A 15,494-nucleotide genomic window follows, 5' to 3' on the forward strand; every position below is an offset into this window, starting at 1 on the left:
GATGGCTGAACCAAGCAGCCCAGGATAAGCTGATTATTAGGAGTTTTTCCCTTGTTGATTCCTGAGAATCTGCTCATCCAAATGAAAAAAAACCTCCCCTTGCCTTCAGTGAGGTGCCTAAGAAGCTCTAAAACACTAAAGGAGCAAAATGAGCATCCATTACTGAAAATCAATAGGCTTTCTGTTCACTTCCCAGGGTTGCTTCTTGAAGTCCATTACTGGTTGTGGAGAGTTGAGTCACCTTATTGACTGTGGCGTGTTATCCATCATGGAAATCTCAGAATTGAACCATCTGTGTGCAGTCCTGGCTGGAGCTGAACTAATGCAAACCATTAATTTAAATAACAAAATCAACACTTTATCCCGATTTCAATTAGGAAAGAAGTGTCATCAGTTTAAATATTGGCTTTGCTAATTGACTTTGAGTGATCTGTTCCCCCATCGATATTGGAACCAGCAATATTTCTTCCAACCTCTGTCAGCCTCAGGAAGACAGCTTGAATGCTTAATTTCAGCTTTACTGCCCATGATTCTAGCCCCACAAATGCCCAAATTCAGATCCTTAATTTCTTTTTCCCTGAAGTTCATCTTGGTTTTGAAGGACAGTGACAGGTGAAGTGGATTTTCTTTCTGTGACTTCCACAGGATCATGTTTATCTGGGTGTCTTTCGGTGTGCACTGAGACCATGCCAACAGGATGTACACAATTTGAGAGCAGACAATACTAAGGAGCAGCTGAATCCTGGGATGAGGGGGATTTCTTCTTCTAGAGACAAATCTGGTGCAGTCTAGGACCCAGGCAATGTCTGCCATCTCAGACTGATAGCTGTGGCTGCTGCTGATCCCTTTTGCAAGTCCAGCCAAAACCCAAGCTTGAGTACACGTTGCAAAGGTGCAGATACACACACAGCACTGACGTCATCAGCCACACAGACAACACAGAGATTGATGTCTTCACGCCTTGTTACCCACATATACACAAGCAGCATTCCTAGAAATACGAACACAGATAACCTAATCCTCCTCTTCCTTTCCAACAGATCAGGATTGAAGTTTGCTGATGAAGACGTGCATGTACACAACTCCTGTGACTTGCAGTGCTCTCTTTCTCCCACTCTCCCCAGGATCATGCAGAAAATAAGGTTCAGTGAAAAGACTGGATGTCCTGCAGCTATGGGGCACAAGGCTCAGTCAGATAAACTCTGACCAGCAACTTGCTTGCATACAATTGGTGCCTTTTATTCTACCTTCTCTTGATTTTTTTCCATGCTTTTTCTTCCATCTACCCTGACCCCTCCCTTTCTCTGTCCTTCATATCCCAAAGAAACAACTTGTCCCTAGTTGCCTTTTCCCTATTAGTCCCAGGTTTTCTACATCTGTACCCACATACCTATTTCTTCTAACATTTCCTAAGTCACCTTGACTTTATGTGCTGTTATTGATACAGTTACTGAGGTGCTGCTGGCCTTGCAAGTTTCCACTCCCAAAAGAGTCCCAACTATTCCCTTTCAATTATTTGTGAAGTTACAGTGTAACTCTCCCTTATCCACCTGTGAAGTCCTGCATTGCTTCAGCTTCTCACTCTGTTATTTGCAATGTTCAGAGTTGCCTGTGTCGTGTCCAGGGTTTCTCATGGCCTGTTTGGTTATCTAAACCTCAGGCCAGGGCTTAGTCACCTGTTGGCACACCTGAACAAACAGCAGGTACTGGTGGGTTAATGCTCACAGAAGACAGGTATGAATAACATGCTACAAGGCTCTACTTCTGGACAGATTCTGCCGTCCAGCTGGCCGTCAAAGTGGTGTGGGAATTTTCAGCTTCTCGTGTTCCTTGATGCTAACTGTGTTGCTGGGTTGCTGTCTTCTGACTGCCCACCAGGGTTTCATACCTCCTGGCAGTATTTTTCTCAGCTCTTCAGAAAGTTAATACTGGCTTAATAGTAATATTTTAATTTTTCCTTTTTTTTTTTTTAAACTTTTTTCCTTTTTTTCTTCTGTCCTTTTTTCCTTTTTCTCCCCTTCCCCTTCCCATTTTATTTCCCTTTCCCTTCCCGTTTTTTCCCTTTCCCTTTCTGAATTAGCTTTAACTTGCTCATAGTCTCCCCCTCCTGTTTCCCCAAAACTTTTTGGATAAAGATAAGACAAGATTGTGATGCAGCTGTACATCATGAAACTGGCCTATGGGTCATGGAGTCTTCCCTGAACAAAGTTCACAGCTGGTGTAAGATTGATGACAGTAGTATATTCTTTTAGGGATATGTGAGGTCTCAAAAATTTCCTTTACTAGAATGAAGTACCAGCAATAGAGAATGAGAACTTCTGCTGAAAAAGTAACTCCTTACACTCAGCAGTCTTCATCCTGCTCTCATGTTCACTGATGTAACTCTTTGACTCACTAATGTTTCCTCTAATGCTACCCTGTGTACAGTAAATCAGCTCACAGGCTGTGTGCACCTACATAAACTCTTAGAGGGGATGATGAGTTGGAAGGAGAAAGTGGGAGAAATTTATCTCTGCCTGGGCAGGTACCCAATAGTGACAGATCTTTGGGTATCGTGCACAATAAAAAGCCGATTTACATGGATATAACACAGTGCTCCCAACCCTTTGGAACTGGATGTCCATGAATTACTGTGTACAAATCAAAACAGGTTCCAGCCTGCTCAGATGTGAATGGAGCAACAGAGGAAAAAAAAAAAATCATTGCACACTATAATCTTCCTGAGAGAAGTGCACAGCACCTCGTCACATACCAGATTTAAGGAGTAATCTGCAGCTGTTAAAGTGGGAATGCTCCACGCGCAAGGAATATATAAGGAACAACCACACTGAAACAAGTTTGCCTCTGAAAGAACTGCAGTCAGTGGTCACTCCCCATGCTGGAGCAGGGACAAATGAGGAACAGGACAACTGTAATCCCTATGCCCAAGACAACTGGAAGCATTGGAACTGAATGGCAGAAACCATATTACTTGGGGTGGCACAAAGCATTACACGCAGCCCCTCCTTTTCCTGGTCTGCCTGTTGGCTCCCTGGACAAATTCTGACAGACACTGTGAGGTCACCTCTGAAAAGAAAGGAAACTGAAACTCAGGAGCAGAGGAGAGAAAAAATGTACATGAATACATTGATCTAATGGTTTGCACTCTTTTTCTCTCCTCAGAACCTCAATCATCGATAAAAGATTTGTGTACTATGGTAGTAAATTAACTCAAGTAAAATTTCCCAACTTGGGACCATTTTTGTTTGCAACATCCGTATATTGGCAGAATTTTCTACCATGTGGGATCATTTTGGAATAAATCCACTTTATCATCTGCACAAGTGGAAGCTTGTTTTAGAAAGCAGAAACATGCTCATAAAGCTCATCAGTAGCAACTTCCTGAATTCATCCACAGCTGTTGAAATAATGGGTCTTTCTGATTATTGAAATTACAGGAATTGCAATAGCATTCACATACACTTCTGAGAAAAGGAGACAGTTGGGCACTTTGGCCTGTTTACACATCAAACAACTGAAGTTCTTTTAATATGAAGCTACTAAAAGACACCTGATTACTGTACAATGAAAACAGGTTTCTAAAGGGGAAAAAAAAAACCCAGTAGGTTAAGTTTACAGGGCGGGTATTAAAGTTCATTCCTATTACTAATCTGAAGTATTGTATGCAGTGACACTGAATCCTTCCAAATGTACTTAGAAGTTAAAGGACATTGGATTAGTCAGATAAGCATTGCTTCTTTCCTTTCAAACACTGAAGAGGGAAGTGCTTCAAACAAGTCCAGCTATACCGGACAGCTGTGTTTAGCTTCTGCAGTTCTCAGTGCCTTTTCTGCAACATGCTTCTCCTGAGCACAACAATCACTGGAAGAAAAACTCAGATTCAGAGGATCTTTCTCACTGGAAATGTCTGGTTTCCATGGGTTGAACAGGAAGGGAGTAGGGAATCCTGTGAAACTGAGACATTCAAGTAACACACTATGTGGCTCTGAATCTTACTCAAGTACTCGCATTACTTAAGCTGCTGTTCCTGTGTGTGTGGGTAATGAGCAGTGAAGATGCTGCTGTGTTGTTTGTGTGGCTGATGACATTAGTGTGTTGTGTGTGCATCTGCATCTTTGCAGTATGTAATCAGCTCAGCTTTTGGCTGGACTTGCAGAAGGGAAGAGCAGCAGCCACAGCTATCATGCCTCTATGACATACTGTGTTGTGCCTGGCGTTTTGTCTTGTGCCATCTTTGCCTCACGTTGTGAAATCCGTGTTCTTTTTCTCAGAGCATGCATAATATGCTTTTTTAGGTCTTGTGCCACTGTATCCAGCTTAGTATTTTTTTTTTTTTGCTGTCTTCTTAATGAACTCATTGCAAAGCGAGTATTATCAGCTTTGGAACATCAGTCTGCCTATTTTCAGGATTCAGGGCTGCTGCAGCACTACACTTAAATCTTGCCTTTTCAGAGCAGATCAAGTCTATGAATCAGGAACGTGAATATTGCTGTGACTCTACAGCTGCTGTTAAAGCTCAGGTGCTGCTGTTTTCAGAGGGTAGAGTACTGGATAGGTTTGCAGCTCTCCTTTCGTGCCAGTCATTACTCCTCCATTTTACCTTTTACAAGTTGTTAGAACCCTGCAACATGCCATTTTAGGCCTTGGCAGAATCTCAAGGGAAAAAAAATAATAGAGGAAAGAAGAAAAAGACAGAATTCTCTCCTGCATTAGTGAGCTGATCTAGCCCAGCAAAATCTGACAAATACCACAGTTAGTGGGAGGATATGGGTGGAAAACAGCTAAGATCACAGTTTTGAGAAAAGAAGTCTAGAGGGGTGGGCAGCCCATTTTCAGTATCAGGAAGGTGTTTAATTGTCTTACCTCTTTGTAACCTCATCTTGAAATACTAGTAAATGGAACTGGATGTGAACCATGTTTCTCAGGTAGCCTTGGGAGCTCAGCATTGCTGCAGCCAAACACCAGTTTGGATACCTCTGCTGGGGGCTGAAAAGGCTCAGGACTAGCACTGCATAGCTCAGAGGTAAGGAAGGTTCTTGGCTGCAAAGCTCAGGTGCCTCCTCTGAGAGTGTGAGTGAACTGTTCTGTTTCTGCATGGCCTTCTCCCAGGTCTTACAGGTGCAAATGACTGAACTGCATTGAACTGCACTACTTGACAGTTTTGAACAAGGTCCTTTGAATCTAGGCTATTAAGGCTCATCAGTTGTCATAGCAACCCTGTATTGTATGGATTTATATTATGAAGCTGTAATAAGGCTGTTGCTCATCCCTATGAAATGAGGCATAAATCACTAATGCAGCTTCTCAGTGACAGGACTTCTTTAAGTATTATTCTGACAGAGAAACTGATTTGCATTAAATGACATTTCTGTCAGCAAAGACGAATGATAGGAGTGAAACTTTCTACAGGTATGCTATAGGCATTTTTATTTGTAACCCTCTGTAAAGTCACCTTCTACACTGAAATAGTTCATGTCATTAGAAGCCCCAGGGGAGGTTGTGCAAGGAATTACTAAACTCAGGTAAGATGTGTGAAGCCCTTGCTCTTGGCTTGTCCCATGCAGGGAATGCTGCACAGCAATTGAATGCTGCTCACATCAAGGCACATGGAGAACATATACACAGATGATTAAATATTGGATTTTTTGTTTAATGTTTGTTCCTCGCTGACACAATTCTTGTGTAGAACAGTAGCTAATGTACCTTTTTGTCACTGCTGTGCAGACAATGCAGCTGTGCAAACATGGTATACTGAGATTTCTGTAGGGTGCAATTGATCAAGAAAGTGAAGTCACACAGAATTACAGACATCTATCAAATGATTAAAAATTAACTGCTGGCAGGTTTCAAAATGTAATGCTAAATATGCTAGGCATGGTTTATTGTGAAGGGGAGTTGTGTCCAATTTGCTGATAACTTGTAAAATCCCCATCCTTGAAAGTTTTCAGGACAGATTTTATACAAAGCCACAGTGATTTGACATAGCTTTGAGGAAATTTATGCTTGGAGTAGAAACCTCCAAGGTTTCCTTACAACCAACATTTCGGTGGTACAGATGGAAAAAACCCTAAACAAATAGCATTTTAATTAAGCAGATGGTTTTGCCTGTCTGCTTTGTATACCAACAAATCTAAGTGCCACCACAACACCTGCAACAAAGCATTCAAGGGTGTTATGAAAGCACTCTGTGGTGCAAGACATCTCTAAGAAAGCAAATGTCAGTCCTGTCTTCCAGAAGGGCAAGAAGCAGTGTCCAGACAACTATGAGCCTTACCACAATTCCTGGGAAAGTGATGGACAACTAGTCCTGGAAACCATTTTGAGATACGCGAAGGACAAGATGGTGATCAGGAATAATCAGCATGGACTTACAATGGGGAAATTGTGCATAATGAACCTGATAGTTTCTACAATGAGATGTCTAGCTTGATGGATGAGGGGAGATTCATGGATGATGGGAGATTCATGGATGTTGTTTAACTCAGCTTTAGTAAGGCTTTTGACACTCTCTCCCATAACATCCTCATTGACAAGGTGACAAAGTACATGCCAGATAATTGAACAGTAAAGTGCTTTGAAAACCACCTGAATGACTGGGCCCAGGGGGCTTAAAGAAGAGAAAGCTCAAGAGGGATCTTATCAGTAAACGTAAATACTTGATGGACCTTGGGAATGAAGAGGAGGGAGCCAGACTCTTCTCTGGAGTACTCAGTGACTGTAGAAGAGGCTACAGGCACAAATTGAAACACTGGAAATTCCATCTGAATAGAAGAAATTATCTTTTTTTTTCCTGTGGAAGTGGTCAAACACTGGAATAGTTTTCTCAGAGAGGTAGTGGAGTATCCATCCTTGAAGATACTCCAAACCTAACTGTAAATGGTCCTGGGCAACCTGTTCCAGCTTGTCTTGCTTCAGCAGTGGGGTTGGATGTTTTCAAGAGATTGGTAAATCACAGTGGTACTTTCTGTATTCTAAAATTCTAGCTGTCTATAAAAGTTCAAAGTCTCACGGGACTGGCAGTATCTCCAGGCCAACTAGATTTATCCTCATTACCACAGGCACTAACGTGAGTGGACTGTAATAAAAAGGACACATGACACAGAGGCAAGTAAGAGATGAGGACAGCTTAGTAAAAAAGTTTGATGTAGGTCTGGTTTTGGTTTATAAGCAGATTCCACAAAGGGAATCCTGTATATCACTGAAGTACAAACTAGAAACTTCTCAAGATGAAGAAGAAACAGCATATTATGCCCGTACTGTTGAAGGAACAAGAATGGGAAGAACATAACACAGTGTCAATGTTTTGGCAGTAGAAGTGAATTTTGCATTTGGACCCATGAACATTAGGTTGCAAGGGTCTAGGAATTTGCCCAGATGGAGAGTAGACATCCTGCTGCTTAAGAGAATTCCTAATTCCTACTTAATGGTATCATTGAGCAGCAGAATTCAAATGGAAATTTCTCCCAGAAAATGTAAGGCCTTAATGTCTTCACTACGTTTGTCAGTGGGAGGCATCAGGACAATTTACCCAGTCTTCTGGATGTTTTCCAATTGTTTTCTGAAGTTCTTTCCTCAGTTACCTGCACATTTTTACTGGTAAAGGATACCTTCACTTTCTGAATTCTGCTGCTTCCATACCCTCAATTCACAGCTCAAAATGTATTGTCACCATGTGTTTTGTTGTTGGCTACTTGACATACAAATGCTGTCCATCACATGCTGCTGCTTCAGCTTCACACACCACTTACATTTCTTGCAATCTACACTCACCCCATAGGAAAGCAAGCAAAATAATGAACTTTTTTTTCTGAGATACTCTTTCAGTGGTGATAATAGCAATTATATTTGCTTCAATCATATCTCATTCGCTAATGGCATTAATTTGTCATGCCAATAAATGTGAAAAATATGCCACTATGATGATAAAGTACTTCTGCTAACTGATCAGCATTGCAAGTTACTGTTAATGAGTTACATGTGTCCTTCTGGGCTGCCATTTCATAGTCCTGCATCAAAATGGTAGTGCATGTATGGTTTGTGATTAAATTCTGTTGTGACCTTAACACAAGGGGCCATTGCTGGTTCTAGGGCTGTGTTGTACTGGAAATGCTGATGGTTCATGTGAGTAAATGGGAAATGGCTGGACAAAAAAGCACAGAACCGAGCTGCAAAAGAGGATGTTCTGTTTCCCACATGTAGATTTAGGGGTCAGCTCAGGCTTGATCTTGCTGATTGCTGTGATTCTAAAAGACTACACTTGATGATTCAGAGGAATGACTTGGATCCCAAACCTGTGTGCTGTGTGAGGAAGTAAGACTGATTTTTTGTTGCAGTTGTTATCTCAAAGCTAACACGGTTTCTTTGTGTTTCGTAATCACACTATACCATCTCTCCAAGCTTTCTCAAAAAATGCTACCTTCATGTTGTTTGCTTAATCACTTATCTCCATTGTTTGTTTCCACTAAAAAATGAGAAAAATATCAAACATACTAAGAAAAGGGAAAGGGAAGGGAGTCGGGGAGATTGTATTGGTACCTGTAGAGCCTGAAAGAGATACAAAGAGAACAGCAGAGACTGCAAAAATTTTGAGATCATAGAAATATTTTTCTTTCCTGTCAGCTGTATCTGAACCCTAGCATAATCTTTATTTTTTGTCTAAGAGACAGGTGCTTTGCTTTAACAGTCATCTGTGAGCAGTGGTCTGCTTCTTTCTCTGTCTCAGCTGTATAGAACACATCTTTTACCCTTTTTGTGTCTATCCTCAGAAGCAACAGCTATTTTCAGGGTACACTCTTGTTCCCTGTAGGCGTACTACTGCCCTGGCTCACCCCAGTCATACTGTGCAGAAATACCAGTTTTCTGGGAAATCTCTAGCTGATGATTCATGTTCTCCTTACTCTAAACATATTGTTATATCAGATCTAAAACATCAGGTTTGTTTCTTTAGTTGCTTTTAAAAAATATTTGTAGGTGCTCTTAATTCACAGTTAATTTCTAGGAAATTTACATGCAATCTAAAGGATTTGTCTTCTTCCCACATACCTGTGTGCTTAGCAGATTAAGATCTGAGATTATCTCTGAGAAATGTTGAAAAGAAATGTTTCAAAAAAGGCTAAAAACCTCCCACTTTTCCAGCTGGAACTAGTCTGTGAATGCTTCATGCCTATTGAAAAAGAAGTCACCTGGCTTAATTGTATATTCCAACTAGGCAAGTGCACACACTGGCATAAATTTAGAGCTTATAAGCCAATGGAAATTGCTCATAAAATGTGTCCTCCATGCCACCAACACAACACAGTAGGAAAACTGAAGTTCTCTTTTAAACAGTGATCCTTGGGATTACATTCGTTGCAAACCCCTTAGATGCATTTGTTAAGCACTGTGTAACAGCAGCAACATAAACTGTTAGAAGGAAAAATGGAGGAAGGGGGATTACAGGTGGATAGGAGGTGTAATTCATATAGAAGGCTAGGATGCAATCATGGGTTGTGTAGGGAAGAGAGGAGTTACCATGAGGGGACTAAGGTGGGAACTAATTGTATCTTCCAGCACCTAATGGAGAGTTACAGCCAGGCGTTTCTCAGGGGCAAGTAATAAAGCAACAAGAACCAACAGTCTCAAGTTAAAACATGAGAAATTCCAGTTGAACATTAAGTGTCCCTGTGAGATTAGTGTAGCCCTGGAACAGCTGCCCAGAGAGGCTGGGGAGTCTCTGTTCTTGGAAATCAAAGAATCCCAGAATGGTTAGGTTTGGAAAGCACCACTGGGGGCCATGTAGTCTAACCCCCTGCTCAAGCAGGGTCCCTTAGAATACATTACTCAGGATTAGTTGCCAAGAGATTTTTTAATATTTCCAGGGAAGGAGATTCCAGAACCTCTCTGGCCCATCTGTTCCAGTGCTTGGTCATCCACACAGTAAAGTTCTTCCTCATAGAATCATAGAATATGCTGTCAATACATCAGGATCATTGAGTCCAACTCCTGGCCCTGCACAGGACACTCCAAGAGTCACACCATGTGCCTGAGAGTGTTTTCCAAACGCTTCCTGAACTCTGTCAGGCTTGGTGCTGTAACCACTGCCCTGGGGAGCCTGTTCCAGTGCTCAGCCACCCTCTGCATGAAAAACCTTTTCCTGATATCCAACCTAAACCTCCCTGACTCATCTTCCTTCAGTCCTGCCACTGGCTGCAAGGATGCAAAGGTCAGTACTTTCCCCTCACTTCTCCTCCTGACGATGCTGAAGACCACAATGAGGTCTCCCCTCAATCTCCTCTAGGCTGAACAAACCAAGTGACAGGCTCATGTAGAACTTCCTGAGCATCAGTTTCTGCCCACTGCCTCGTCCTATTGATCGGCACCACTGAGAAGAGTCTGGACCCATTCTCTTGGCACTCTCTTAAGGTACTTACAGACATTGATAAGGTCCCCTCTCAGTCTTCTCGAGGCTGAACAGGCCCAGCTCCCTCAGCCTTTCCTCACAAGAGAAATGCTCCAGTCCCCCAGTCATCCTCACTCCCCTCTGCTGGACCTGCCCCAGGAGCTCCATGTCTCTCTTGGTCTGAGGAGCCCAGAACTGGACACAGCACCCCAGATGCACCTCACCAGGGCTGACTGCAGGGGCAGGATCACCTCCTTCAACCTGCTGGCAATGTTCTTCCTATGCAACCCCAGGACACCATTAGCCTTCTTGGCCACCAGGACACACTGCTGGCTCATGGGCAGCTTATTGTCCACCAGCACCCCCAGGTCCTTCTCTGAAGAACTGCTTTTCAGCAGGTCAGCCTTGTTCTTTCTAATTGTCTTAAAGCAGGGATTTATTCTTCATTAGATACATAGAATACCATGTATCCTTTATAAACTTACCTTCTAAGTGAATGAAGTTATCTATAATCAAATCTGTATGTGCTAAATTAATTTCTGAATTAATATTAAGTTTAAAACAAATCCTGTAAGAAATGATCTCTGAGAAGGTTCTTCAAATTAGCTCTGCGGTAAAAACATGCCTTAGGTATTACTGGGCAAATATTACTGCCTTGGGTTATATTCTTGTTCATATTCTGGACAGTTTCAACTCCTATTAGAAGTCTAAGACAGTAGAAAAAGGCTGTAAACCCCTAATTCTGCACACAGAAAGGTCCCCAGAACAACCCCTGCAAAACCCAAACCTGAAACTAAGGACATCTGGCAAGGGCTACTTGGTGCTGGAAGTAAGAAATGCTTATGAGAATAGAGCAATACTACACTGTTCCTTAGAGAACCTTGGGAATACAGAGTGGCCCCCTAACACTGCAGACTCCTTTCTTAATCCTATCAAGCACTGCAAGTGTGAATTGCCCACTGTGCCTTTCAGAAGCATGCTCAGATTGTAGCTCTTTTTGGATGCTCCTTTTTGTTTCAAGTGACAGAACAATCCCTGAGAAGAGTCTTAATACTTTTGCCTTAAGATCAGAGTCAAGGCAGAAGAGACCTGCTTTCTCTTTTCTCCAGCGCTGTGTTACTCATCAGGGACAGTCTTTTGTGTAAATACTGTATTTCAGTTTCTTTCTCATGCTCTGACCTTAGCTCATTATCTTCTTCTCCTGTCTGTGGGAAGGGAATTAAACGTTTTAAACATGTGTCTGTTTCAGCTCTCAACAGTCATTTTGTCATTATATTTTAATGCAAAGTTTTGAAAATCAGTGGCTTTGGTTCAGTCCTGGAGAGAGACCTTATTCGAGCCTTGAGAAAATGAAGCTCTGTGGTAGTTACCCGGACTTGGTGGATTGCTGAGGAAAGCCTTCTAGCTGATTACACCTGACCTGCAAGATCTTTGCATACCTGTTTCACTAATGCTGACCTAACTGATCCTCTGTGTGCCGAACTCACTGGTGCTTTCAAAGCCTTGTTGGTAGGTAACAGCTTTAATGGCTTTGGAAGCCTGAATTTGCTTTTTGATCACTGTGACATGAAGACACTCAGCTCTGCAGTAGGCACTCTCAGTTCTTTTTGTGATGGAGAAATACATGATGGTTTTTTTGATGTGAAGAAAAGCACAAACTAATTTTCCAGGACAGAAAGTGCCTGAGGTGTGGTGGCCATCTCAGAACTGTGCCATTAATAATATCAGTCAGGATTTAATCTTGCAACACTAAAGTGAACGGGCGCTTCAAGTACTAAGGCAAAGGGGCCACTATTGAAGAGAGACCAACACTTCACTGTCAGTAGTTGAAAGATGAGGCAGAAAGGGCAGACAGTGGACAGCAGTGCTTAAATACTTCTCAAATTGGTTAATGAGCTGTTCTGATCTAGTGGGGTTTTTTTGCTGCTTCTTGACCTGTGCTTTCTGTCAGGCAAAAATGACACATTCTCAGTAAAGACTCTTTGGAATATTTTTTTTTCTTTTTTTTTTCTTTTTTTTTTCTTTTTTTTCCTCATTTGTCTTTTTTTTTGTTTGCTTATTTTAAACAAGATATGAGATTTTTTTCCCTTCTTTGTTATTCTTTTAATATTAAAGTTATTAAATATTTATGCAGTGGTCTAGAGAAGTGGATGGTTTGAAGTGCTTTCAAAGTATAATTTAAGCAAAGCAAGAGTCTTTCCTCTTTCAGTAATAGTCAGCTCAGTGATTAGTGGCAAAGAAGAAGATGAAAACATCGTTTGAGTAGATTTATATAAATGGAGGGCCTGAGAAAAAAATCTGGTAGAATTCCTTACCTTAAATTCCTAGAATCACAAAAGTGTTACTAGAAAGGAACTTGCAGAGGGTTTTGTTCCAGTCCATTACTGAGAGTAGCTGAACTCATTTCCTGAAAATGACAGCAATATTTGACAGATAAACTCGAATTTGTGAGGAAAGTTGTTCATCCACACTCCAAAAATATGAAAGAAAAGTGCTTTAAAACAACGATGATGAACTAAATTGAAAACAGTATCTTTTACTGCTGAATTACAGTTTAATTTCACTCTACATAGATACCATGTGATACAATCCCTAGACCATGTTCTTTAGACCATAAGAAAATGGAGGCACTGTACAGTTTCTGTGGAGGGAAAATCAATAGAAATAGGTTTCTAAAAAGTGAGAAGTTGACAAATACTGGCAAAATACATCTTCAAGTATGCTTTATTTGCAGGTGATTAAAAATATTTTTAGGCAAAAAACTAGTCAATCTTATCCAGTACAAGATAGAACATGATTTAGTGCCTAATGCCAGACGGACTGGAAAATGTGTAGATAGGACTGGTGATGCAGTAGTTGATGAATTACATGTGATTAAATGGCCCACATTCATATAGTAAAAAGACCTGATACATACATATGAGGAATTGTAAGCACTTAATATTTTAACAATAAGCAGGAGATTTTGTAAGAAAAACAAGGGGCTCAAGGGGATGGGAAAGCTACAGACATCTTAGTAGTATCAGAAGCCATCGACATTTTTTTTTAAAGACATTAACTTGCTCCTGCAAATTACTGCACTCTTGAGAATAGTATTTGCAATTTAAAACTTATCTAAAACATCACCAAAAGGTAACACTAATTCCTATTTTTTTAAAATTATTTTGTATTAAGAATTTTGCAAAGAACTGAAATATGGCATGGCCAAGAAGCATGAATTATCCACCATTTCAGAGACTTTGCATTCATCACATTTAAATACTAGGTGTCTGATTTCTGAAAGTCTCATGCAAAATCCAGCTATAAAAACTCACCACAGAATATTTTCAAGGATAAAAAGCTAATGTTTTTAAAAGCTCTGAACAGACATCCAGTTGTGAAGGTGAATTTCAAAACGAATGGTCCACATTTTCAGAGGACATTCAAAAATATAGTTGTTGAACTTCCTGTAAATGCCCAGCTCTTATCTACACTTTGCATGGAATATTTACCAAAGCTATAACATTGGACAGTTGATGGAATATATCACTGCCTAGAGTAGTGCCAGAGGTAACATCATTCTCTTTCCATAACTGCATAATGAGAATTAAATAATCACAAAACAAATTCCTATTATGAAATGAGTTCTTTTTTTCTCATGTACAATATATATATTCATTTATATTGAATATAAGTCCAGTAATACTATCACAGTAATGTGCTGTAGTAGTCTTTCATAGTGAGAAAACTGCCCTAATCATCTTTAACATGCAAAGCTTGGAAGAACCAGAAATTCACAGTAAGTAATACAATTTGTATATGCATCTTCTGCCATCCTAAAGTTAACCAGAACACTCAAGACTGTTGCTTATTTTTTTTCCTATGTTTAACAAAAGCTACAGTTCTGTATACTGTACATTCACAGTGGGATCCCAGCCCCCTGTACTATCTGCAAGAAAGATCAGGTTACCACCCTCCATCAGAGTAAACATTCTAGTATTTAATATAATAATCTTGTGAACAGTTGTTCCTAGCTTGAAGCTCAGCAGTTCAAGACTTGATAAAATTCTCCTTTTCATCTCTCTGAAAGGTTTCTTGCTAACGCATTTTGTAGTCATTAGATACTGACATTTCACATAGCTGTCCTTTAAAATCCAAGTCTACTGTGAAATCCAGGTCACGCTGTAAAAAGATTTAAATGTAACATGTAAGTAAGACCGTAAGTTTAGTGTATTAATGCAGTTATCATTGCTTGGGTTGAAAAGACCAGCAGATTCAAGAGATTCCTGCGGTGGTTTCTAACTTCCTCTGTTTTTAATTGGTGCTGACACTGAGAAAGCAGGCTGTAAGATGTGTAATAGCATTCACCATACAATCCGTGCCTAGGTCGTATTTCTATACTCTTCCTGAGGTGGATTCAGTGTCCTAGTTACTCCCAGGAAGCTTCTGAAATGCTGTTATCATACGTATCCTAGGAAAATTTTTGAAGGGTATCCCCCATTGAGATGCTCTTAATTTAGGCTAAAGGGCTTTCCCACTAGGGGTTATTCCAGAATATATCTGGTAAACTTCCCATTGTACAGAAGCCCTTAGTAATTTTTTATCTTGTAATGACACGTTTTCAGGGAAGAGGCACTACACAGCCCTACAGAAGGAAGTTGTGTCTATGCAAACTTTTCAAAAACTTTGTGTTTCAGAAGAACAAAGCATGAGCAAATCCTTTTGAACCAAGGTGGTTTCTCTCTCATGACAGCTATCAAGAGCACATTAATTATAGCACCTAAATCTGCATTCAGGTGCTAACTGCTGTGTGAACAAATCTGAGATATTTTATTAATTTTTCCCTCAAAGAAAATTGATACATTTAACCCAAAAAAACCTATTCCAGTCCCCCTAGGACAACACAAGGGTGGGAAACAGATTATTTTCCTCTCGCAGCAAGTAGCTTCAGGGGTGAATGTGTTTGTTTTAATGCCAAGTTATTTTTGTGTTTATTTCTCCCCCTGTATCAACAGCACTATGAAAATAATATCCAATCTGTGTTTGGTAGGAAAATGGAAAATCAATGCAAAAAGAGAAGACAATGAAATGTTAAGATTTGTTGCAGTTAACAAATGTAATTTTTCAATAATTACAA

General features: G+C 40.5%; 1 protein-coding gene across 3 annotated transcripts in view; it reads right to left on the reverse strand.

The window, feature by feature from the left end:
- Nucleotides 1-13,084: 13,084 nt before the first annotated feature.
- The window catches only part of PRMT8 (protein arginine methyltransferase 8), a 58,670-nt gene continuing 56,260 nt past the window's right edge, over nt 13,085-15,494 (reverse strand). For all 3 annotated transcript variants that reach the window (XM_042024309.1, XM_042024310.1, XM_042024308.1), the window contains one exon: nt 13,085-14,539. In XM_042024309.1, the coding sequence (XP_041880243.1) occupies nt 14,456-14,539 (84 nt within the window). In that variant the 3' untranslated portion in view covers nt 13,085-14,455. The remainder of the gene's footprint in view (nt 14,540-15,494) is intronic.

Source organism: Corvus kubaryi, unplaced genomic scaffold (assembly GCF_017639235.1).
Source record: "Corvus kubaryi isolate FWS band 111438036 unplaced genomic scaffold, C.kubaryi_AGA036_p1.0 37260, whole genome shotgun sequence".
NCBI classification, from domain to species: Eukaryota; Metazoa; Chordata; class Aves; order Passeriformes; family Corvidae; genus Corvus; species Corvus kubaryi.